Source organism: Sinocyclocheilus anshuiensis, unplaced genomic scaffold (assembly GCF_001515605.1).
Source record: "Sinocyclocheilus anshuiensis isolate Anshui unplaced genomic scaffold, SAMN03320099.WGS_v1.1 scaffold292, whole genome shotgun sequence".
Lineage (NCBI taxonomy): Eukaryota > Metazoa > Chordata > Actinopteri > Cypriniformes > Cyprinidae > Sinocyclocheilus > Sinocyclocheilus anshuiensis.
In genome coordinates this window covers 2,068,127-2,093,390 of record NW_015555757.1, presented here as the reverse complement: position 1 = coordinate 2,093,390, position 25,264 = coordinate 2,068,127, and the positions used below count along the sequence as shown (strand labels likewise).

At 39.0% G+C, this 25,264-nt stretch overlaps 1 protein-coding gene across 1 annotated transcript in view; it reads right to left on the bottom strand.

The window, feature by feature from the left end:
* Nucleotides 1–25,264, bottom strand: part of LOC107673867 (zinc finger MIZ domain-containing protein 1-like) — a 182,406-nt gene that overhangs the window by 25,864 nt on the left and 131,278 nt on the right. The window contains exons 5-11 of the mRNA XM_016467675.1: nt 24,573–24,686; nt 19,621–19,726; nt 8,159–8,194; nt 1,539–1,674; nt 854–968; nt 553–770; nt 30–225 (exon numbers count right to left, since the gene is read on the bottom strand). Coding sequence (XP_016323161.1) covers nt 30–225; nt 553–770; nt 854–968; nt 1,539–1,674; nt 8,159–8,194; nt 19,621–19,726; nt 24,573–24,686 — 921 coding nt within the window. The remainder of the gene's footprint in view (nt 1–29; nt 226–552; nt 771–853; nt 969–1,538; nt 1,675–8,158; nt 8,195–19,620; nt 19,727–24,572; nt 24,687–25,264) is intronic.

Here is a 25,264-nt window from a genome sequence, read left to right as displayed (position 1 = left end):
AAAGAAGCCAAAAGCAGCGAGGGACAAACCTGGTTGTACTGGTTCATGTCTTTGTTGGTCTCTTGCAGGGCCGCCACGGTTGCTGTGGCAGTAGCTGTTGCGGTGGCGGCTGCAGCAGCAACAGCGGCGGCGGCGGCAGCAGCAGCAGGTTGGGTGAAATCCGAGGGCGGTCGTGTATGAGGGGGCATGCCTATACCGCCTGGAGCATTCGGCCCACCCGGATAACTGAGCAGAAGGAATACACATCACATAAACGTCTACATCACAACTTACAGAGACAGAGAGGTCTATTTATTGGAATAAAACTTGTTGGAATGCCACATAAATCTTTCCTGGATTTGCACTTGGCACATCAAGAAAGTGATATCATCCCTTTTAAGAAAAACATCCTTGAACTGAGTATTGGCTTGGCTTTAAAACCATGTGTCAAGTATCACTAATGGGAGACTCTTCTATAGCTGATTGAATCTCCCAAAGAGATGCAAAACAATTTTGTCAAACAACTTCCCATCATCCTGTATGGAACGGTCTCTCTAATGCTTGAAACATTACCTTCCACCAAAACCTCCTCCTCCTGGGTGCCCTGGACGCCCATACATGCTTTGCTGCATGTAGGCCTGGTTGGATCCCCCTTTGGCTGAAAACTGTTGTTGTTGGCCAGGGAACTGAGGTGAGTTGATCCCTGGGTTGTTGGCTGACATACCTGACCCTAGTGCATTGCCTCCAGGGTTCATGGGATTGTTGCTATTGGCCATGGGGTTACCCAATACCTAGATCAAAAGCAACATCGGTTACAAGATCAACGTTATCACTATTACTGTTTTTGTACAGTGACACTATATGTGTGACTCACCTGACTTTGTGATGTATTGGTAACGCCCCACACCGTCGTAACCACTGACAATGAGCCAGGGGCCTGGTTAGCGTTTTGTTGCCAGGGAACGCTGTCATATGGAAAGGACCCATCACTACAAAACAGTGTTCAAACAGTAATGTGAGATCAGGGGCATCAAACACGTGTTGAGAAAGAGTGAAGTTGACTCCAACACAGCCCGATAAAGAAAAAAGCTCCCTCCTGACTACAGAACATTAGTTTTTCCATGAAAATGAAGCTGTAATGTTTGCGAAAGTGGCCAATCACCAGCCCTAGAGCACAAAATGTTCTGAAAAACCTCACTAAGCTAGTGAACTTCCTCAGCTAACGTTTTCTCTGACAATCTATCAACTTCTTGTTGACGTACCTAGAGGGTAATGTTACGAAATCATGTTTTCATCTGCTGTTGTTTGGAACACTGTGAGAATGAATTTCATCTGCACAACCTTCAGTGATTGGTCGAATGCTTCTTGGAAAAGCCTTGTGTTCAAGATCATATGCCACATAAAAACAAACAATTCTGTGCTGGATGAGTGCACTAGGACTCCATTTTGAGAGGACATTCTGAGAAAGCGGAAAGGGGTGAGACTACTGTGAGTTTAACAGTGTTTAGAACGGCTCCAGCAAGTGTCGGGTTAGAGCAGATTTTTGTCTGGGTACTGACCCATGTGAGAGCGAGGGCTTCATGGAGTTCATGGGCGGCTGCAAGGGTACTTTGCCCTGTGGATCACTCTGACGATTCTTCTGATGCCGCAACAAGAGCAGCCGTCCCAGCTCCTCACACCAGGACGAAAGGAGAGCTGGAGAGAAAGAGAGAAAGAAAGATCAGAAAGGATCTTTGGCACAGAGACAAATCACCTGTTGACTAAGCAGCAATCTTGCTTTTTTTATCTTCAGATTGCTATTTAGCAGGAGCAAAACTCGCCGCCAAGTATTAGCACAGCTTTCCTTAACACGATTTTAGGTGCCATTTTGGTTTGAATGTCAGTATTTTTTTTACAGTTATAAGCAATGATGATAGTGATGCCAAAAGTGTTGCAAAATCTTAATCAGTTCATGTCTTTACCACTAGAGGTCACTACAATCACAGTAGAGGTACAAGCATGCTTGAGATCCTCTATAATAGCTTGTCAGTATGTTTTTCATAGGATCATATGCTTTTCATCTGCAGTGCACTTTAAGCAGTGATCCTACTACAGAAGACCTGTCTTCCCCTCTCGTGAAGGGAGGATGATGAAGGACAGGGAGAGAAAGAGCGAGAAATGGGAGATGAGAATCAGTGCTGAGGATAGTGAAGCATGCCAGTGATGTGTCCTGGCAGTACTTTACTCCTGAGAGGGGTGACAAAATGTGCCTCTCGCCATGGTGATGGAGTCAGTTCGGGATGGCAGCAGCTGGCATGTGGCCAAAACCTGGTCTAATCGATTCTACACGCTGCATACGGCTGAAACACGAGCGCTGCATTTAAGTGCTCTTCATACAAACGGTCCTTATACTTTCTAACTGACACTATTTAGATAGATACTCACTGCTAGCTGAATCATTCTATGACAAGAGTACCATTTGTGTCCACAATTCTGATGAAGTGCACTAAACACAAACAACTGCTGTTTTAACTTAAACATATTTGTTTAAAAATCTAATACAAATTTGTAGAATTGAAACATTGAAAAAAATGCACAAAAAACATTATATATTCAGGTTATTTATCTAATCACACTACTTATTTACTTTAAAATAATCAATAATTAACTCTCATTCTAAATGGCATATTGAGGAAGTGACATCATTTGAGTTTTGAAAGCCAAATTCTAAAGTTAGTTCTACTCAATTTTCAGAATGAATCTATTTACATGCTTGACAAGATTAACATCTTAACATTTGACAGATATCCCATATTCAACTGATCAAATAAAATAGAAAAAAAGAAAATTTGAGAAAATATAGATTTTTTTTGGTTGTATGAAATGTTCACCTCATCACATTCCCAATGTCACGAGTTCAGAATCCCTCAAAATAATTTAACTTGACGCGGCACATTGCATTTAAAGACATTCTTTGTCTGGCAGAATATATAAAATATTTAAAATCATTACAGCCATGTACTTTAAAAATCATCTTTCCAACATGAAAATGGTGCCATAGAATGACTCAGAACTGCATACAGAGAACAGGGAACAAAAAATATTATCCAAAAAACTGTATCATACACCGACAGAACAAGAACAAAAGCCAGGAACTGTTTCAGTAGTGCTGCACCTCTAGTCTTCCTTTGCCATCAAACAGATTGTGCAAGGGACCTTATAAAATATTCTCTTTACCCTAAGACGAGTTCATACATGGAACAATACCCCTCTTTCTTCTCTAAATCTAGTTCACAGACAGTAGCTGAGTAAAAAAAACCTGCTATGGCTATTTGAACAGAGAGGGTGGTGTCAAGAGTCCAGAATCTCTCTCTCGCTCTCTCTGAGTCTGGTGCAGAGAGACAGACGTCTGTCTTGGCTCTTTCCTCTCTAAATCGATCCGCAAGTAATGACTATGAAGATTGCTCAGCTGTCTCCAGCGCCTTTATTGCTGGAGGAACGTAAACCAGCACACACGCTCCTGAAAAACACACACCTCAGTGTTATTTACCACAGTCTGCACTTGAGGGATAGTTCACACAAAAATCATTTACTCACCCTCATGTCGTTCCAAACTTTCAATGAGATTTGAGAGTTAAGGTGGAGGGGATGAATTTCGATCAGTTCCTCACACAAAGTTGTTGTATGGAACAGTTTTTTGATACTTTATGGTGATTTTTGTCATTTTTTGAGTTTGACAGACACTGGTTGCAATTATTGTTTGGAAAAGGGCTGCAACCTAATATCATCTTTTGTGGTCTAAAGAAGACAAAGTCAAACAGGTTTGGAACCACAGGAAGATCAAAGTAATAGAGTAAATGACAGAATTTTCATTCATATTTGTGCGACATTAGTCATTTAAATGCCTGTATTAATAACCATTTCAGAATAAAATTCAAGGACCCTTAATGCATTGCTGAATCCGAACTGGAGTTCTTCCAAGAAACAGCTTTAAGTTATTCAATATCCCAGCGGCACCTGACGCACTTTCCCATCCAAGTTCAAACACACAATTACAGTGAGAAAATCGCATTTGTGTAAATATATCAAAGGGGTCTGTTTCAAAGAGAACGCTTCTCACCTCTCTGCGACAGGCGTGAAAGCCGTCCCAGCAGGATTGGAGCGTGAGGCTGGAATCACCCACCTACTTCAATGAGAATTATTCTACCCTGCCATTACAGAGAGCTTATCGGCCAGCTAAATCACTACCTCTGCATGCTGGCAACTGCTATTTTCTCACAAAAGACCAACTTAGAGCTCATATGACAGGTTACAGCCAGACGCCGCCTGCCAATTTTCAGCTGTTGTTCCCCGCCTAGCATGCCTCCCACACGTAACAAAGACTAGAGCTCTCCTGCCTGCAATTCAACCAGTAAACTCACGAAAAAAACAACCTAATCAACACAGCACCTTCCGGCAGCGTACAATATCCCTCTCACCTAGCTGAATACAGCTACACGATTTCTCCTGCAAACATCATCGCCTCCACCACTACACCCACGGGGCTGGCTGTGTTGTCATTTTAATGCATAACGTTTACTGTAATGCAATCTCTCTCATCAATAGGGATGCACCGATGCACTGATTTTTGGTCCAATATTGAGCTCATTTACTCTTTAAATGCCCCAGTAACAAAAAAACAAAAAAAAGATATCACTGAGCATACATACAATATATTTTGCATAAACACTGCCACACAAAGAAGCACCGGCAGCAGAACAAAATGTCTCAAGATTGGATGAATTTCAAGACAAACGACATCTAATTAATTTGCAGTAGTCACGCCTGCGTAGAGCTCCTGTTGTGCAAGTAGACAACTGCGCAAGCGCAGAGGAACAGAGGAGCTTTCCTAGAATTATTTAACTTAAAGTGGTCATAAACATGCATGTTTTATTATTTATAAAGAGCAGTTTTTTTTTTGTCAAACAGTCATGCTGTCCTTAAATCATACATCCCACTGTACTTTACAGCATTACCAAATAGAAGCAGTGAGTACGAAAAAGAAAACAAAAATGATCACAAATAAATTTTAGTTTTTAATATATGGTATATTCTAAACTTGAAACCCACTTGTATTAAACGTGAGAATGCTTCAAGACAGCAATAATATTAGACTGTGCTGAGAAATTCAATACTTTTTGATGATATCAGTGCATTAACTTTGGCACTAAAATACTAAAACTAAAATAAGTAAAAAAAAAAATAAAACAAAACTAGCAATGATAAAGTAAAAGCTAAAAAACTAAACTATAAAGGCTAATTAAAAATAAAACAGTAAAAAAATACACAAAAAACACAACCCTCTTAAAAGTCCCTACATCCTAAATATGACCAATAATAATTTTAAGACAGTTTTGTTACTCTTTTAAAAAGACAGCACTCCAAATAAGCAGATAGCAATATTTGCTAACGCTGTAAGATCCATGCTATCCATACAAGCTCTGTGACTCATATTAGCCATGTTCTGCCATTTCTAAAGGTACCAAACTGCAGCAGAAACCATCTTACTGAGGGGACAACAGTCTGTGGCTCTACAGACTTCTGGCAAAACAGAGCAGAGAGACAGACACTACACAAACCAACCCCCCTCCCTGTCTGCTCTTTGTCTAGAGAAGAGCCTCTCCAAGCAGGTTTAGTGGCCTTTGAATAACTGACCAGGGTAAATCCCCAAATGATCCAGTATGTAGGGAACCCAGGTCACCCCCGGTTACCCAAATCGCCTCTGAAGCCGCCCCAAGAATGTCTGCCTGTCTCTCCTTCTCAGGTTGGCCGCTTCATCTCTGCCAGCACCTCTTTTCGGCCAAACTCTTGGTTTTACTGGCTTCAACGCCTCATTATGAGCTTTTTGATTATGATGTTGCTAATAAAAAGTAGATGCCAGTAAATGGACAAGGGAGAGGAGCCAAGCTACAACACCAATATCCATAATCATACAGAGTACACACAAATATTGTCTTAAGTATTTTATTTTACATACTATTTTAATCAATAAACTTCTGCATGGAATATAAGCATACTCAGTCAATATTTGTTTGATTTCTTTCACCATCTTGGATTTTGCTTTACTGAGTTTGTCAAAATGAATTCAAGAATAACTTTCTTGGTAAAGGATGCATACTTGCCTCAAATTTGGCAAAACATTAAGTATCTTAGAAGGCAAATCCAGATGCTTTAAACCCACAATGCTTCAAAATGCTAGGTAGGCAGCTCGCTAGGCTTTGGAACAGAGCTAATGCTTAAAGTTAAATATCTGATTTTCTGCCAAAAGCCAAACCTCACTAAAAGAATTACACAATCTATGTCCTGTCCACTTCTTATTCACAGAATACATTGGAATTTTGACTAGTGCAGCTTTGGAAAGTGGGAAGATTTCAAACCTCATGAGGACGTCTAGAACATAAAATGTGGCTGGAATTCATAACACAAGCCATATTTTCAAATGTCCTCTGAGTCCTTTTCTCTCACCCTCACTCTGGGAGTCAGTGAAAGTCTCAGACCGATGCCACAGTGAATTGGCAGACATGTCGACTGACCTTCCTGCAATCTGCTTATTTGGAAATACTGGGTCCCTTAGACTAATTTTTACAAATTCCTCCTCAAATTCATCCATCCTAAATACTTCAATCTGTTAATGCAGGTCTTTCCCAGTGAGTGTAAGCAGCTTAAAGGAGAACTTCCAACAGCCTTCATAGAGAGATTTGTGTAATACCGCCACACACAAGCCAGAAAAATGCAAGAAGAGAATACAAATACAAGAGACAAGAAAAACACAAGTCAATAAAGACAGGAAACACAATGCCAGAACCAAAATTCTCACAGCTAAAAGATGTTTCAAATCTTTTTTACTGTTTAACCTTTTTTTAAATTACTATTTTAGTCAAATCCATACTTAAATAATAGGCACATGTAGAATTTAGCAAAAAAAAAAAAAAACATCATTCACAAAGTTCAGCACATTCCTTCATTCCAATTACATGTTCATTTATTAAATAGTTTGGCTAATTTGCTTATGCTTCCCGCTAAAACTGTAAAAATGCACTAGTGATGTAAATGTGGCATGGTGAAGTCTATGGAAACAGTCTTCTCTCCGTTCTCAGTGGCCGGCAGTACGGCAGGCATGTGCTCAGGCAGCGCACTACTATTAACTAATGACACAGGCCAGGTCCTCGCGTATGAGAGGCTCACATATTAATTAAGGCCAGCGCTGAACCTGAGTGCAGTCTACACTACACACACACTCACACAAGTCAGAGTTATTAACCCCTAACTGAGGCTAACAGGCCACAAAGTGACCTCCGCTCACACCAGGTGACGTAACCACTCAGGGCTCTCTCTAGCACAACACACACACAGAGTCAGATACTGGCAGATTAAAACACTTCACACACAGATTTACACAAACAACGAAAGAGTAGCTGCTTGAACAGATGAAACTGATATTTCTCATTTGAACGCATAAATAAACGATCATGTCGCTGTCTGTTTCTGTCAGTGACAGATGTAATGCGCCTCCTACAGCGCAGTAACATCCGCACAATGTGCGCTCGCTGACTTTCTGCTGTCTGTTTGAGAGGATTGAAACAGCTTGATGCTCTTTTGAATTGGAAAGGAATTTGAAGCACACGGCACAGTGCATTGTCACTACAGATTCGAGTAAAATGGGAATGAATGACTGCGATGAAACAGAGAAGAGCTGACAGACAGACTGGCACACTACACAGGGCAGCCCTAGAAGTGAGTGACATACGGATGAAGGCTTTGTTTTGATCATAAAATACAACAAAATGGGACGTCATTCCTGTTCAATGAGCTGCACAGTCTGGAAAAAAAGCTGAAAACCTGGGCCGTAAACCTACAAAGTGCCTTCGCAAAAGAATAGATGACGGGAGAAAAATCCCAGGATAATCTGAGATGATAGTGCAGGCCATGCATCTGTGAAACAGGTATGGATGCTCAGTCAGAAGCCAATGACCCCCCGCAACAAAGGAAGCACATCAAAAGCATCTGCGTCATCGTGATTCATCTCCTGTGACTGCGTACGAATGAATAATAAAAAAAAAAACAGAATGAATGCCCAGGGTGACGATGAAGAGAGAGGGAGAGAGAGCTCTCCACTAGATGTGTTTCACAAGCCAAACAATGCTAGAACACAGAAGAGTACCTGTGTCACTCTGACATCTCCTGCAGGTGGTGGTTTCTGTAGGGTTCAAATTCAACATTTTACTCAAGGGGGCAAAGAAATATTAAAACAAGATAGTATCAGTAAGCAGAGTTGACGTCATCAATGGGTGAACTGATGTCCTGGTTGAATTGACTTCTCATATTAGAGAAAGAAGTGATCTAAAAATCAATGCATTTGCTGAAATATTCCAGGTGCTTGCACATTTGTCAGAAATTTCAAGCTAAGCAACTCAAAGATAATCTAGAGTTCTGGTCTAACACAATAATATCATTTAATAAAATGGATACATTTAAAAAGTATTAAACAGTATTTGGTTCTTTTTATCCTAAGAACCAAATCCTAACATGACATTCCAACATCTAAAAATCTAAATATGTCCAAAAATACACTACAGAATCTCATGACACATCATTTAAATTACAGTTGGACAAATGTGCTTAAGTCTTGATAACGCTTCATATGACTAACACATTTGTCACTGTATGAGGAAACATCTAAATATCAAATTAGTCATATTAACAAGCATTTCGCAATTCAAAAGTCACTATTTTTCCCCATAGGCTATGACTACCCTATATTACTAATGGAAATTCTCTTTGGAATTCATAACAGGTCCTTATGACAAGACAATTCAGGCACAGATGGTTAAAACTGTAATTGTAATGATTCAGAGGATGACTTTCCTATACCTTACATGTGCATCAATCTTAGCTGTTCATTCATATCCTTATTCACATCATTGATTGGTTGTGTATTTCTACAGAAAATGTAACAATAGAACAATTTAAAATAACTGTTTTTTATTTTAATATATTTTAAAATGTAATTTATTCCTGTAATGGCAAATCTGAATTTTCAGCAGTCATTACTCAAGTCTTCGGTGTTACATGATCCTTCAGGAAACATTATTATCAAAGTCTGCTTAATATTTTGTGGAAACCATTAAACATTTTTTTTCAGCATTCTTTTAAGAATAGAAAGTTCAAAAGATCAGCAATTATTTGAAATAGAAATCTTTTGAAATATTATAAATGTCTTTACTATAACTTTTAATCAATTTAATGCATCCTTGCTGAATAAGAGTATTAATTTCTTTCTTTAAAAAAAAAAAAAAAAAAAACGGACCCCAAAGTTTTGAAGAGTGATGTATACAGTGTTCTTCTGGAATTATTTCAAATATATCAGATTAAATAGATCAGTTTACAGTGATTTTACCACAACACCCATAACCATAAAATGGTGACAATAGCAAAAAAAAACGATTTTTTTTTAACAATAGTTATTAATCTTATTAATAATATAAATAATCAATAATTCTGCAAAGTAACAGTTCACTAGACTGCTGTAGACTGTTTATGGCTGCCAAACAACGTAGCAGCTTAGTGCTTTGTAAAATGCAGATAAATGCTTTCTTAAGAACTGGATGAATTTAAAATCCAAACTATCCTATCAAAAACTTCAACAGTAATCAGACAGTTTACGGTTTGTTTCGTTTGTTAACACAGCCTACTTCTTTAGATGTTTACCTTGGATCCACTTTGTAACTAAGGGCAACAGTAAATGTTTGCACTGGGGCAATGGCACTTTATCAGGGTCTGTGGAAAATTCATGAAATGCATTTGCTAGTCTGCTTTTTACACTCAGTTGAACAACAGTCCTAAAGCTGTAAAATATGACCTGTGATGTATGTTTTTCTGTTATTAGGGTTAGACTGTTTTACTTTGATAAATTGAGTAATAAGAGATTTTATACATACGATAACTGACCCCCATAATTCATTCTAATATCCCAACACAACCTTTAAAAAGCACATTTTAAAAAACACGAAAATCCATCAGGCAAAGACGAACCCGTGAGAAATGTACGAACTTTCTGTCTATCTCGCTCTGATTGTCTGGGGCTCTCTCTCTTATTGTCTTAACCTCAAGAGAAACTAGCGTAGTTTTAGACAGCTTAAGAAAATGTAACTAGTGTAAAACATTAGTACACCAATACATTAGCATAACATTTGCACGTTTATTTAAAGCAAATCCAGCAAACAAAAACAACACACGGGCAAAGAGCACCGAGCTATTAAAAGCTCCTCACCATCGAGGAGGAAGTTTCTCACATGAACAGCAGGATCCTCATTACAGCAAACTGCTGTTTATTTCCCCATCAGCATGTACTCCGAGGCCGAGAGCTTTAAAAAAAAACTTCACAGGAACCTGTAGACTTAGCTCGAGCAGTATATTATCCTTACGATGCTTTTACTGCCGCCCTGTAGCAGTTAAAAGAAACAACTACTTACTATAAATATCTAGGGATCATGCCTAGACTTCAGACACTGCTGTAGAAACACAAGAGATGAAGCCGGCTTTCTGAATATACAAACAGCAGGGGCATAGGCATCACAAATCCCCCCCCTCACAGAATTCCCATGTTCATTCCCTCACAAATTGCCCCTATGGCCCTTCAAACAGAACCTCGAATGCAATGCAAAAAACCTCTCCCCCATCCAATGATTTACAACCCTGTAAAGAACGAACACACACTCGCTGCCAACAGTAGCCGGCATAGAGGAAGAGACTCTCCATGTAACCGGCTGGAGCCACGCTGTCGCCAGGCTCATGTCAACCCGCTAAAGGACTGACAAAAACACTGTGCCTCAAGTAGGTCAGCTCTCCTCCTGGAGATAATCAAGCCCACTCTGACCCTCTATGTGTGAGCGTTTGTGTGGGAGAGAGGAACTAGGTCAAACGCAGTCAGTTGTTACGACTCGATCATGTGCAGGACTTGGTTCCGGCGCATACACCTGCCTGCAACTCGCCCGCATGCACTCCGACCGTCACGTGACTTACCAACGCTTGAGATCTGGCTCTCATCGCAGTCTTCTCATTGCACAGAGAAAATGGGATTTTACCAGCAGGCAAAGATGAACCCGTGAGAAATCTACGAGCTTTCTGTCTATCTCGGTCTGATTGTCTGGGGCTCTCTCTCTGTTTTCCCTCTCTTCGCCTGTCCAGCGACTGCACAATGCACATCAATTATTCAGCGGCGGTCTCTGGGTTTCCAGTGCAAAGCCAATCACAGATGGAGTTCTGTGCTAATGGGCTCCCTCTATACCTGGCTCCTCTGCTCCAAGATGTAGCCCACAGGGAATCAGGTTAAGATCTTCGAAAACTTCAGACACACACACATACAGAATGACAAGCCTGTAAAGTGTCTGCATAGCAAAACCACAAAATGAACAGGAAGCACCGTTCTGTTTCAAAAGGGTTAAAAAAAGAAGCTAGAGAGAGAGAGCGAGAGAGAAAGAGAGGGATGTGGGGGCAGGGAAAGAGAAGAGAGAGCAGCAAAAAAAGCAGCAAATGTCCTCTCACCTCAGATGTATGGTGTCCTAAGTGACATCCACATGCCTAAAACCTTCATTCATTAGAAACTGATGGAAGCCACACATTCATACACACACACACATTCATACACACATCCATGCAATGCGACGGCCACTTTGCCAGAGGGCGGAAGGGGGGGGAAGCATGGGCGGCTCACATTTCAAACTTGCAAAGAGAGGGTGGGGCCTATCGCGGCAGACGGGCTGTATCTTGGCCCAAGACCAAATCATCCGGAGAAAGACTGAGAACAAACAACACGCTCAGATCAATTTGGTTAAAGCTGCGTTTGCAGCCCCGCGATTACTGCTATCAAAGCGGGTGAATCCCGCTCATTGGTGAGCTAATCACATGACACTGATGTATAAATCCATCAGACCGCGCACGCTAATTAAGCTCGGGGCTGGTGGGCGGCCCTCCTGAGTGTCGTGCGAGGGTGAAATTAATGGAAACTGTGTTAGCTTTTAACGCTAAGTGCCTAACTTGACACTTGCTAACACTGTTAATTACACACATCTAAAAGTGTTGAATATCAGAAAAAGATCCAGCACTTCCCCAGGCTGTCAATAGCATGTGTCCATTAATGAATTAATACATAGCTGTTCTTCAGTCCTTGAATTGGCGTTGCCTAATCTGCTAATAAAAACGCTGTATCAACAGCAGGATTTTTCTTGACGCTGCAAAAAAAGCACTGTAATAAATTTAAGTGACATCAAATTAGCAATAATTTATTAAAAGCTCCAATGTACTGTAGCCTCAAAGACTTACTATGTAGCACGAAGCATCAAGACCTCAGTGTGCACGCCGTCTCCCTGGCCAGCATTGAAGCGCTGCGTGTGACAGATACCTTTAATATCAAGCAACGAGGGGATGAAATAACTCAGAGAAAATGAGAGATGTCAAGGCTACGGGCTACATGAAAAAGGAGGTGAAGAGCCAAAGCTGGCTCAAACAGGAACTTGAGCTTCCTTTAACTTTTACTGCAAAGCAGTGAGTCATAACCCTCCACCAACACAAACACATCACTCCAGTCATTCTCTGCAGCTCTCAACTTCAGTACTTTACAAATGAGTAATCTTATAAATAACCTGATGCTTTTGATGTAAAAATCTATCATAATACAGCAGAATAGTTTCAGATTACAAGCTACAATGAAATAATCAGCTTGTTTCTGTAAGAACAACAAGTCTAGCAGATCTGGAGCATCTAAAAGTAGCTGAACTGTTGCTGAATGATTACATCAGAAGAAAAGAGAAGAATCTTGAAACTGATTTAAGTCCCAAATTAACTTTATGTCTCACCAGACAATGGTGGATTTTATCTTTTCATAAATATTTCTGAACTGTACATTTAAACATTTCTTAACTAAAATACAAAAATGTACATATCTGAATTTTATATTTTATGTTTTTTTTCTACAGTTTTAGTGCAGTTTTTGGAGTTTGTTACAATTAATGTTATCATCCAACTAGCTAATCAACAATAGTCAATATTTATTCACATTTGTTGAATTGGCATTGAAATTGTAGAATTGCTTGGTAATTGTTAATTCTGGCAATTGGTGATTGTGACCCACTAACGATCTCTACTTTGATGTAGACTCAAAGCCACAGTGATCGTCTGAAGTAAACGTATGAAGTGAGAACTGTACGCAGATAGAGGTAGGCAGGGTTTGCGGTATATCAAACCAACGGGGAGGTCCCCAGGCTTGAGTTTCTTGTGTATTTGTACTTGTGTCTTCTCTGTAAACCATGTGTGTACATGACATGTGAATTACGGCTGGGTGCTGGAAAGTGATCCGTCACCCTCGACATGGCGGATTGGTTGCTCTCCTGACGTGCCTTCCAGCTGGGCTGATTTACAAGCTGCTGACAGACTTCCTATATGGAGCAGGAACATTCCTCACTATTGCGTTGAGAGATCCATTTCAACCCACAGTGTGGCCATTGGCCAATTTCATACTTTAGCCAATCCGCTGCTCAGAGAACAGCCGTGTGTCAACTTTACTTTGACATGCAATTGCATCAAACAACTGTATCTTTATATAAAAAAAAAACAAAAAAAAAACAATCAGGGCCAAAAACTTGAATATGGTGAAAGACCTTTCACTAAAATGCAATTAAATGTGTGCACCATCACTCAGTAAGGGTTGCTGAGTGCATAAACTTGTTTTAGTCACAAAACTGTACAAATAACTGTTATATGACTGAATCATAATGAATCAATCATAATATAATTATTATAGAAAGCGACTTAAACTATTTGTTAGTGTCAAAAATGACGCAAACTATGGAATTCTTATAAACACTGGTTAAAGATTTTAGAGGGAAAAACAAAGCATTGTTCAAATTCCTGTACTTAATGTCTTCTGCGCTTCGTGCCAAATCTGCTCAATAACAGACTTTAAAAACACTTGAATTGAGACACACCTTGCAATTATCTTGTCGCAACATCTCACTCTGAACAATGGCACACTATCTCTGCTCCTGTATGCAGGCACAAACGTGATTTGGAAAGTTGACTTTTTTTCAGGAAAGTGTTTAAATAATAGCAGGTTTTCTGAATGGGGCCATTCGAATGAGAAACATGTCCTAATAGATGAACACATTAGCTGTCAATCTCGCAACTAACCTGCTCTCGATTAAATATCAGCATGACACATACAGAGGGAAGAACTCGATTTTGATCTAAGTGAGGAGACTGTTGTGACTGACAGGATATTGTTGTAATACTGTCAAAAAACAATTGTGATGCTGTGTATAATTAACATATGCTCAATAAAAGCATCTCAGACAAGGTATTTAGCATTTCTCGGTACAGACACAATTCTGTGCTCTAAAGAGGGAGATTTTAGACTAAATAATTATCCTACTGCACTGGCGGTGGGGTGCCAAACAAAGCCTGGTTAAATAGTCTGTCAGTAGCATGTAAGCAGAGAAGATCAGACTCAATCAGAGCACTCACACATACACACAAACAGATGCAAACACACCGTGGACAGATAATTCCCATAATCACAGATCAATACTGCCGGATAATCCTGCTGACAGAGAGGTCAGCACTCATAAACCAGCACGCACTAACAGACTAGACTTCATCTACACACATACACCACGTCTCTGACACATTCCTGAAGATCAGTTGGTGATAATGCACAACGCGCTTCCATCACTTTGCACTGATTATATCTTTCTTTTGTCAGTGCACTGTAAAAATCACTTTTCCAGTCAATTTAATGTTTTTTTTTTCTACAGTTTTACTACAGTTTTTGGAGTGTGTTACAATTAATGTTACCATTTAACTAACAAATAACTAGCTAATCAACAAAGTCAATATTTATTCACATTTTTTGCAGGGCAACTGTTAATTCCGGCCCCTGGATACGAGCATTCATATAACGGTGACTGTGACCTACTAATTATCTACACTTTGATGTTGCAAACTCAAAGGCACAGTGAACGTCTGAAGTGAATGTATGAAGTGAGAACTGTACACAGATAGAGGTAGCCTGGGTTTGCGGTATATCAAACCAACGGGGAGGCCCCCAGGCTTGAGTTTCTTGTGAATTTGCACTTGTGTCCTCTCTGTAAACCATGTGTGTACATGACATGTGAATTACAGCTGGGTGCTGGAAAGCACTCAGAGAAAATGAGAGATGTCAAGGCTACGGGCTACATGAAAAAGGAGGTGAAGAGCCAAAGCTGGCTCAAACAGGAACTTGAGCTTCCTTTAACTTTTACTGCAAAGCAGTGAGTCATAACCCTCCACCAACACAAACACATCACTCTAGTCATTCTCTGCCGCTCTCAACTTCAGTACTTTACAAATGAGCGATCTTATGAATACCTTGAAGTTTCTGGATTTAAAAATCTATCATAATACAGCATAATTGTTTCAGATTACAAGCTATGAAAAATCTGCTTGTTTCTGTATGAACAAAAAGTCAAGCATATCTGGAGCATCTAAAAGTAACTGAACTGTTGCTGAATGATTACATCAGAAGAAAAGAGCAGAATATTTTGAAAAACTGATTTAAGCAGAGTCTAAAATTAACTTTTTGTCTCACCAGACAATGGTGGACTTTTTCATAAATATTGATCCGTCACCCTCGACATGGCGGATTGGTTGCTCTCCTGACGTGCCTTCCAGCTGGGCTGATTTACAAGCTGCTGACAGACTTCCTATGTAGAGCAGGAACATTCCTCACTGTTGCGTTGAGAGATCCGTTTCACCCCACAGTGTGGCCATTGGCCAATTTCATACTTTTGCCAAGCTGCTACTCAGGTAACAGCCATGTGTCAACTTTATTTTGACATGCAATTGCGTCAAACAACTTTATCTCTAAATTAAATAAATAAATAAAAAATCAACAAACAGGGTCAGAAACCTGAATATGGTGAAAGACCTCACACTAAAATGTAATTAAATGTGGGTACTATCACTCAGTAAGGCTTGTTGAGTGCATAAACTTGTTTTAGTCACAGAACTGATTAAATAACTGTTGTATGACTAAAAATATTAATAACAATCAATTATATATAATTATTATATAAAGCAACATAAAAACTATTTGTTAGTGTGAAAAAAAATTACGCAAACTATGGAATTCTTATAAACACTAGATAAAGATTTTAGAGGGAAAAACAAAGCATTGTTAAAATTCCTGTAGTTAATGTTTTATGCACTTTGTGCCAAATCTGCTCAGTAACAGACTTTAAAAACACTTGAATTGAGACACACCTTGCAATTATCTTGTTGCAACATCTCACTCTGAACAATGGCACACTATCTCTGCTCCTGTATGCAGGCACAAACGTAATTTGGGAAGATGACTTTTTTTCAGGAAAATGTTTAAATAATAGCAGGCTTTCTGAATGGGGCCATGCAAGTGAGAAATATGTCCTAATAGACAAACACATCAGCTGTCAATCTTTCGACTAACCTGCTCTCGATTAAATATCAGCATGACACATACCGAGGGAAGAACTTGATTTTGATCTAAGCAAGGGGACTGTGTTGTGACTGACAGGATATTGTTGTAATACTGTCAAAAAACAATTGTGATGCTGTGTATAATTAACATATGCTCAATAAAAGCATCTCAGACAAGGTATTTAGCGTTTCTTGGTACAGACACAACTGTGTGCTCTAAAGAGGGAGATTTTAGACTAAATAATTATCCTATTGCACTGGCAGTGGGGTGCTAAACAAAGCCTGGTTAAAAAGTCTGTCAGATCAGACTTAATAAGAGCACACACACATACACACAAACAGATGCAAACACACCGTGGACAGATAATTCCCATAATCACAGATTAATACTGCTGGATAATCCCGCTGAACAGAGAGGTCAGCACTCACAAACCAACATGCACTGACAGTCAGACTAGACTTCATCTACACACATACACCACGTCTCTGACACATTCCTGAAGATCAGTTGGTGATAATGCACAACGCGCTTCCATCACTTTGCACTGATTATATCTTTCTTTTGTCAGTGCACTGTAAAAATCACTTTTCCAGTCAGTATGCTTGATTTATTTTCCAATAAACATCTTAAAAAAAAAAACATTAAAAAAAATTATTTTACTAAAACTGAATAAGCTGTTTTTCTATAATAATAATAATAATAATAATAATATTATACACAAGTAAAAAATATATATTTAATTGTATATTATTATTATTAGTCTTACATATAGAATTACTAATGCTTTTTACATTTTCACTTTTTTTTCCTGTCAGAGTTTTTTAATATAAATTAACATATTATATAAATTTAAATCTAATTATAAATGTATTTATACTAATATATATAATATATAATATATAAATAATATAATTATTATTATATATTATTTATAGCAATAATAACAGTTTTGCAAATTTATCTTGTTTTATGGATGATATGGGTTTTTTTTACTGGAAAACAAGACAAATATATTGATTAATATTTGCTTTGCAGTGACGATAAATGTGTGCTCATCGACTTTGTCATTGGGGAAACTGTCAAAAATACACGCTTCAAGCATATAATGAGAGACAAGTGTGTTAAAATTTGCCTATATCACATTTAAAAAAACAAAGGAATCCAACTGACCATTTATAGCACTGTAACTGTTTAAATGTAACATTAACAAGAGCTCAAAGCATAAATATAAGTATTACTATATCTTATAAGACATCTTCTGGCATTTATCCATTACAGGTTCTTAACATTCTTTTACGAGAGGCAAATAAAAGTGTAATTCTGAGTGCAAGTGGATGACTTTTGGCCATCCTCACAGCCAAATGTCAGCTGCATTGTATATCACAGAGACAGCAAAACATGACGGATTCATCCTGCAGCCGGTGACTGCCTCTCTGCGGCCGCCTGATTGTGCATTGATCATGTAATGTGGGAGTGTCTCGCTTCTCTCGGGCTCTGAGAGCGCCAGACACACTGAACTGTGTGGTGTCGGGTGGCCGCCCCTCTGTCGCCATCCTGCCTGTCACTGGGTTTTCGCTGGAGCTGCACTTTCTCGACAAATCCCTGATCTGATGTGCATATCTCTTCTCTCTCTTTTTTCCTTTTGCTCTTTCTGTGTGTGTTTGCATGATGGATGTAGACAGATAAAGAGAGAAAGAGTGTGTGGAATCAAGGAGGACAGAAAGCGAGAGGGACGGAGGATGGGTGTGTGAGACTGAGCCCTGCCACTGTTGTCTTCATGTCTGGGGCGGCAGACGCCCTTATGATAGAGGTAAGATGAATGCCCCCATGATGCACTGAGAGAGAGGAAGCCTGAGTCATATCTGCTTCCAGCCATTTCTTTATCACCCGCTGCTCTGAATGCAACCACTTGTATAAACTATCAAACAACAAGCCACATGAGTGTTATTAACAGCATACTGCCACTATCACAGCTGTTCACTGCAAAAATACATTTATTAATCAGTATTTTTGTCTTGTTTTCAAGTATAAAATTCCAAACATCCTTAAAGCAATTTTAATTACTGGGAGTAAGAAGTAAAAGTAAAAAATTGAAAAAAGTAAAATAAATAAAGTAAATAAGTTTTAAATGTTACTGTTAACTGAAACTATTAATAATCATTTTTTGCTAACTGAAATAAAAGTGAAATAAAATTAAATCTACATATTAAATGAAAACCTTAAAATTAAAAAAAAAGAGAGAAATGTTGTCTTGGTGACTATCTGGAAAAAAAAACAAGTTGTTAATAAGTATAAATAACTAAAACTGAAATAGAAATCAAAACAAATGAAAGCTAAACACAAACAAACCCAAACACTAATACAAAAGACAGATAGCAAAAATACTAAAAATAAAATTGAAATGAAAATAAAAGCTATTTCAATAAATATTGTAACATTATATAAATAAAACTAAAATACCACTGCTTTCCAGTATTAATAAGACAAAACTATTCATTAAGAAAATAATTTTTGCAGTGATCTAAAAAGTTTTAAGTTCAAAGTTCAAGTTTCAAGGTGTCCCACAGTAACCATGGTTCAAATGGACAGTTTATCTTCATTCTCCACAGCGAGCCGTGTCAGGCCTTTCTCAAATGAAGTACACTCACACACCTCAACCCCGCGTTTGCAGGCCATCTATCTCTGTTTGGCTGATGCCTGTCCTCAATTCACTTTGACAAATGTACAAGAACAGGACACTCAGCCTTGGCTGAGAAGGTCAGGATTTCAAACAGAGCTAATTAGAAAGCAATGCTGCTCTGCTGATGAATGGTTGTTGGAAAGTGAACTCTGGCAACTTATCAATGAATTATTCCGGGGTGGTTCTGGCATGAAGAGAGCTCCACGTGTAAAATCGGCAACCTCTGGAAGTTAAATCGCCTCATGATGTCTTAAGGAGATGAGTGAGTGTTGGACAAAAGAAAGTGAAAGGATGCTAATGCATGGCCGTGCGCTGTGATTGCATAATGCCGCAATTAAAAGACTTCCTGTCACATCGCTAAATGAGAAATGTGGATTCATTACAGGCAGAGTGTCTCTGAGTTTTATAAGCAATGATGAGTGAGAAGAAACATTGCAATGAGAGAAGCGGTTCTCACCTGCTGACTTAGGGGTGAACTTGTCGCGGTTTGCCGCGCACACGGCCAGGAGCCGATAGCCGAGGTCCAAGTCGAAACCCTGCTGCGCTGCCACGCGACTGACAACCTGTGGAAAGAGACCATATGAGTCTTAAAACGGGTCTTTGTGTACTCATGCCGTTCATCTGCCTGTGTGTGTCCATTATTTGCATTCACAAAGAGAGGTGCAAACAGAGTTCTCCGCTAAAAGACTGTAGAAAAATCAAGCAGAAATGTTCTGAACACACTCTTTAGCATTAAGGCTATTGAATCTTTCAATAGTCTACATGAGCTATGTGCAATTAAGCGTCCTTGAAATTCTACCCCAGACTCCCATGAGAGAGGCGAAAACCAGCGGTATACTCGCATCACCCGGCTACCACCCCCCTCTTCCTTGTACACCAAATATCTCTCCAAAAACTACTCATAAAAGAGCAATTTCCCTTTTTTAGTGCAATCATATCAAATATTTATATATGTGCATGAATAATGTATTCAAAGATAAAACAGCCACCTCCACTGATGCAGAATAGTGTTAAGACTGTGGATATTTGCAGGGCACGACTGATGAGCTTTCCCTAGAGATCTGTGTGACTGGTGCACAGACGTCTGTGTTTGTTCTCTGAATACCCTGATCCGCAGAGACCACAGCCCGCACTTGGCCCCTTGAACTCACAACTCCAGCTTCTTTCAAAGCATCTTGTGGTCTTTCACTGAACAATTCAAAAGCGTGCAAATACAACCCTAAAGCCACATGTAAGACAGAGAGGGTAGGTGACAATGTTACCACACAGAATACATAACTGTGGCTTTACCTGTGGAATCTCTTAAAGGGACTGATCACCCAAAAATGTCATTTACTCAACCTCATATTGTTCCAAACCTGCATGACTGACTTCTATCAGAACACAAAAAGAAAAGTTAGCTAGAATGTCCAGGCTGCTCTATTCCATACACTGAAAGTCAATGGTGACCAAGTTGCTATCAAACGTCAAAAATGACAAACCACCACCAAAAAGTGCCATAACAGTAATCCAGTCAAATAATGTAATAAATTGGTGTCAGAAACATAGCAAAACTTAAATTATTATCCAGTCCCTCTCTGAGATGCCCTATATGAATTATGGCCAAAAAAAAAAAGTAAAAAAGAAACAAGCTATTTAACTATTTTTCAAAATTTTTTCCATTTGTGACATTTTTTTGTCTTTTTTTTTTTTTTGGAGCTTTACAGCCCCTGGTCCCTTTTCTCTTTCATTATATGAAAAATAGCAGCGTGAAAATTCTGCCAAACATCTTATTATATATATTCCACACAAAAAAAAGTAATATGGGATTAGAACTTCACAAAGGTGAGTAAAGAAAGACAGAAATAATTTTTAGGTAACCTATTCCATTAAAATGATACAACAACACTTAAATTCTTTAGACCACAGGCTGACAATGACAAAAAAAAAAAAGGTGTTTACAGTGTTTAAGGTGCTTTTCATTTTAAAGTTATGGGTTTAAATATTGCTCTGAATAAAATTCAATTTGAAAGAATTCATTTTGTTTCCCCTTTCACTCTCTATTATTCTATCAATCAAAAAAGACCAATATAAATATAACAACCAATATAAAACGAGAGGCATTCGACCTTTTGCAATATCTGCTGTAAAATCTGAACGAGGCTGCACATGATCTTTAATGACTCATGTATCACGCTGCTGCATCTGTGTGCTGCATTTATCCGCTTACTAACCTTCTCAATTCTTAACACCCAGCGCAATTTGTGTTCCACATGGGGTGCAAACATGACTCTTCTTAATCATAAATTGTCATACATCTGCTACCAAGGCGGTGCAACAAAAAAGACAAATCAAACCTGCGCTGACAGATTTCTGTTCACAATTTAATGGTCAAATAACAGCTTAACAGGATTCTAGAATGGCATCTATGAAACTGAAAATCTAGCCCAGTTTTTGTCCTCCAGTTTTTTTGAGATTTTTCGACAGGCAGCGCCGCTGTGCTCTTGCCAAACTTTAATTTCCCTACTGCAGCTGCACTTGCCAAACGCAGCAGCCAGGACTGAAGGCGCACACACAGTGACACGCAATATAATATGCAAGAAAAAAATGGATATTTATTTCTTTCCAGAGCGAGGCCCATAGCACTGCACATATGCAGGGTTGACAAGAAAAGACAGTGGAATAGCAGAGAAAGTTGTCATCGCTAAAGCTACTGACAGTTTGGAGATGTCATTTATCATTTGGCTGAGTGCTGATATTGTGCAGCTGGGAGACAATGGAAGAACAGCTCCATATGCAGGTCTGCAGAGAACAGAGAGCTACCTGCTGCCTGAGGGGAAATGTGTAAGACATGTCCACATCTGTCAGCCAACACTCTTATCTCCCCAGTTCTTTAATCTCTCCACCATCCTCACCGCTACATCCTCACCTGGGGAAGAGAACCTCTCCGCTGCTCTCTGAGGGACCCGCAATGCATCAGACAAATTAATTACAATATACAGAGCACAAACATACTGTGCATCCTTTTGGAGTGAACGCGTGTGGTGTGAAGACGGTGTCTGGGGACACACTGTCATGTACACACATGACACCAACTCCAGAGAGAGAGGCTGAACCAAACTCAGGCTGTCAGAGCCATGCAGCAGCACCAAGGTGGTCTTGGAATACCTGGAGAAAGCTGTACATTTACATTCCCATTTATCTCAAAGGCAGTGGCTTGGCTGGCACAGAGACCCCTTTGTGATGAAGTCAGGTTGTTTTGAGCTAATGCCATGTGACTAATCACAAAATTATATCATGAAAATGCTGACTGGTCCTAAACTTTTTACTAGTGACTATCCGCTATGTCTTAAAACTGCACGTACACTACCAGTTATTTTGAATAATTAAGATCTATCAATGTTTTTTAAGTCTCTTATGCACACAAAGGCTGCATTTTTATTTATTATTACTTTCTAATTTATTATTATTATTATCAATGCTGAAAACTGTTTTATTTTTGCAACATTAAGAATACTTGATTATTCCAGACCAGTAATGTACATTCATTCATTAAAAATTGAAAAAGAAAAAAAAGCTATAAAGGGATCCAATCAATAACTTAATAGAAGTTTAAGTATTGGTTTTAAAGGGTTATACATGATTGTTAGCAAAAAGTTGTCATTTAGTTCCAAAGGCTCTAACCATTAGCTCACGGTTAATTTAGAGTTATGTCCCAAATGAGGCCCTATACACTATGCACTCTACCATCTAGTATAAGTGTTATTTTGTCATCCAGCATTGAAATATAGCCCTTCCCCCTGCAGTACGTAAGGAAAGCTGCAACAGTTAAGTGCATGAAGAGTCCAACATTCCACACACACATTTTTTATTTATTTTTTGGTTAAGTAAGTGCATCATCCGGGTATTTAAAGTGCCCCTATTATGCCATTTCCAATATTGCCTTTCATGCAGTGTGTAATGTAGCTGTATGTGAATGAAAACGATCTGCAAAGTTGTAAAGCTGAAAGTGCATGATAAATAAAGTTATTGCCTCCCAAAATAAAGAATTGACTCTGAACAGCTGAAACGACTCGTTAATAATTAGAATCCCACTTCCGTGACAACTACACATCACGGGGTAAGACATTTGCATAATGCTCGCTTATGTTCTACGTTGGCCGGCCGCGAATAACTTGACCCCGCCCATAAACGCGTCATTCTACTGCTTCTCTAATCTCGGGGAGTTCAACGTGGGATTCACAAAACGCTTGCTGTTGAAAGATGGATCAGTATCCTGTTTATCTGGACCAGCTGGCTCCACTGAATCACAACCTAAGTATGATAAATAATAGATGTTTATATTTTCTATAGAGCGTTCAAAATACAGAACGATTGAAATAGGCGTATCATTTCCGAAACGCGCTGTACGTCATAGACCAATCAAAACAGACTAGGCCATCTGACCAATCAGAGCAGAGCAGGCTCATGGAAAGGAGGGGTTTAGAGAGACTGAATCTTTGAACTGCTTCGAACAAATCGTTTGAGAATCGCTGGAAAATGAGGTGATATTAAATGCATATTTTGAGAAAACAAAAGTGTTTTTTGACCTTGCATGCATGTAATCCTATTGTAGGAGACTCCCAAAACAATATTAGGAACCGTAAAAAGGGCATAATAGGGGCACTTTAAAGTGCACTTTTTTGGGGGGGGAACTTTCAGTGTAACCACCTATCTTACACTATTTATACTACAAAATGGCATAGACACCCTTTGCCACCTTAGGACAAAGTTTCACAAACTTTTTGACTTCAGGGCCCCCCCTTTGTCCAAAACAATATTCAGATTTCCTTGTATCTAAGCTTATATTTACCTCTTGTACTTTTGTTGTAATAAAAATAAATAAACTCAAAAATATGATGTCAGTTTACCGTTTAGTATTAGTTGAGAAGCACTGATCTAGGATACATAATGGAATCATGTATAAATCAATATCTGAGGAATTCAGATCACAGAGTGGGAATGGGGCTGAAATTCAAGTCCAGTGGAAATCAATGGGAAATCCACGCCCACGGAAAGCACCTGGACTGGAGACCTGAATCAGACTGAAGGTGCTAAACACTGGCAATATGCCATAATCAGTGACCGTCATGGAGAATGTGGGACATGGAACCTACTGTATGTTCAGCACCACTAGCATCAATAAACAGAATTAAATTCAGCTTACTAATGGTTTAATAATACCTGAATCTGCATGGTGAGATAGGAGAAGGTACTTTAATATCAAAAAATAAAACCCTTGAACACCAGTCTCTGGCAGAGGTTACAGGAGGGAAGAAAAGAAACAGAGATCAGTGGGTGGGCAGAGGGACACATGAAGCGTGACTGTTGCTTTAACCTTCGTCACTGGCCCCTGACATGAGGACAAGACTTGAGCAGCTGCTGTCTTACCGTCAAGCATCCCATAAGGCTTTGCTCGAATGGCCGCTGGAAGGCTCGTGGGTCTCCGCACCAGTCCAGCAGTTCTGTGGCCGCTGTCTGGAAATTGGCCGGATTCTGTAAGTGCTGTTTGAAGAGAAGAAATCACAAATATTACAAAATCTAGAGGGAAAATCTAGTCAACACTTAAGCATACTTAAAAACGTAATTTTTAGTAATAAAAAATAAACAAAAAATATTCAATCACACTGTTTTGAAAGCATAACCATAATAGTTCAACATGACATTTTATCGTGAGATAAATATCACATAAATATCAATCTCTTAAAGAGATGGAAAATGGAAATTCTGTCATCATGTACTCAACCTCACGTCATTCCAAACCTGTACAATGGAAGTCAATTTGACCAAAGTGGTCTTATGCTCCACAGAAGAAAATCATACAGGTTCGGAATAACACGAGTGTGAGTAAATGACCATTTTCATTTCGGAGTCAACTATCTTTCATTTTGTAATAAAAATATGAGCTTCACATTTATAAATATAACTTAATATATTTAATACATCATAAAATATAATCAACACAACAACAACTACTACTACTAACATAGCTATTACTTATGAATACATTCATATTAAAACTGCATTTAAAAACTCTGAAACGTCTCAGGTTACGTATGTAACCCTGGTTCCTCGAGGGAACG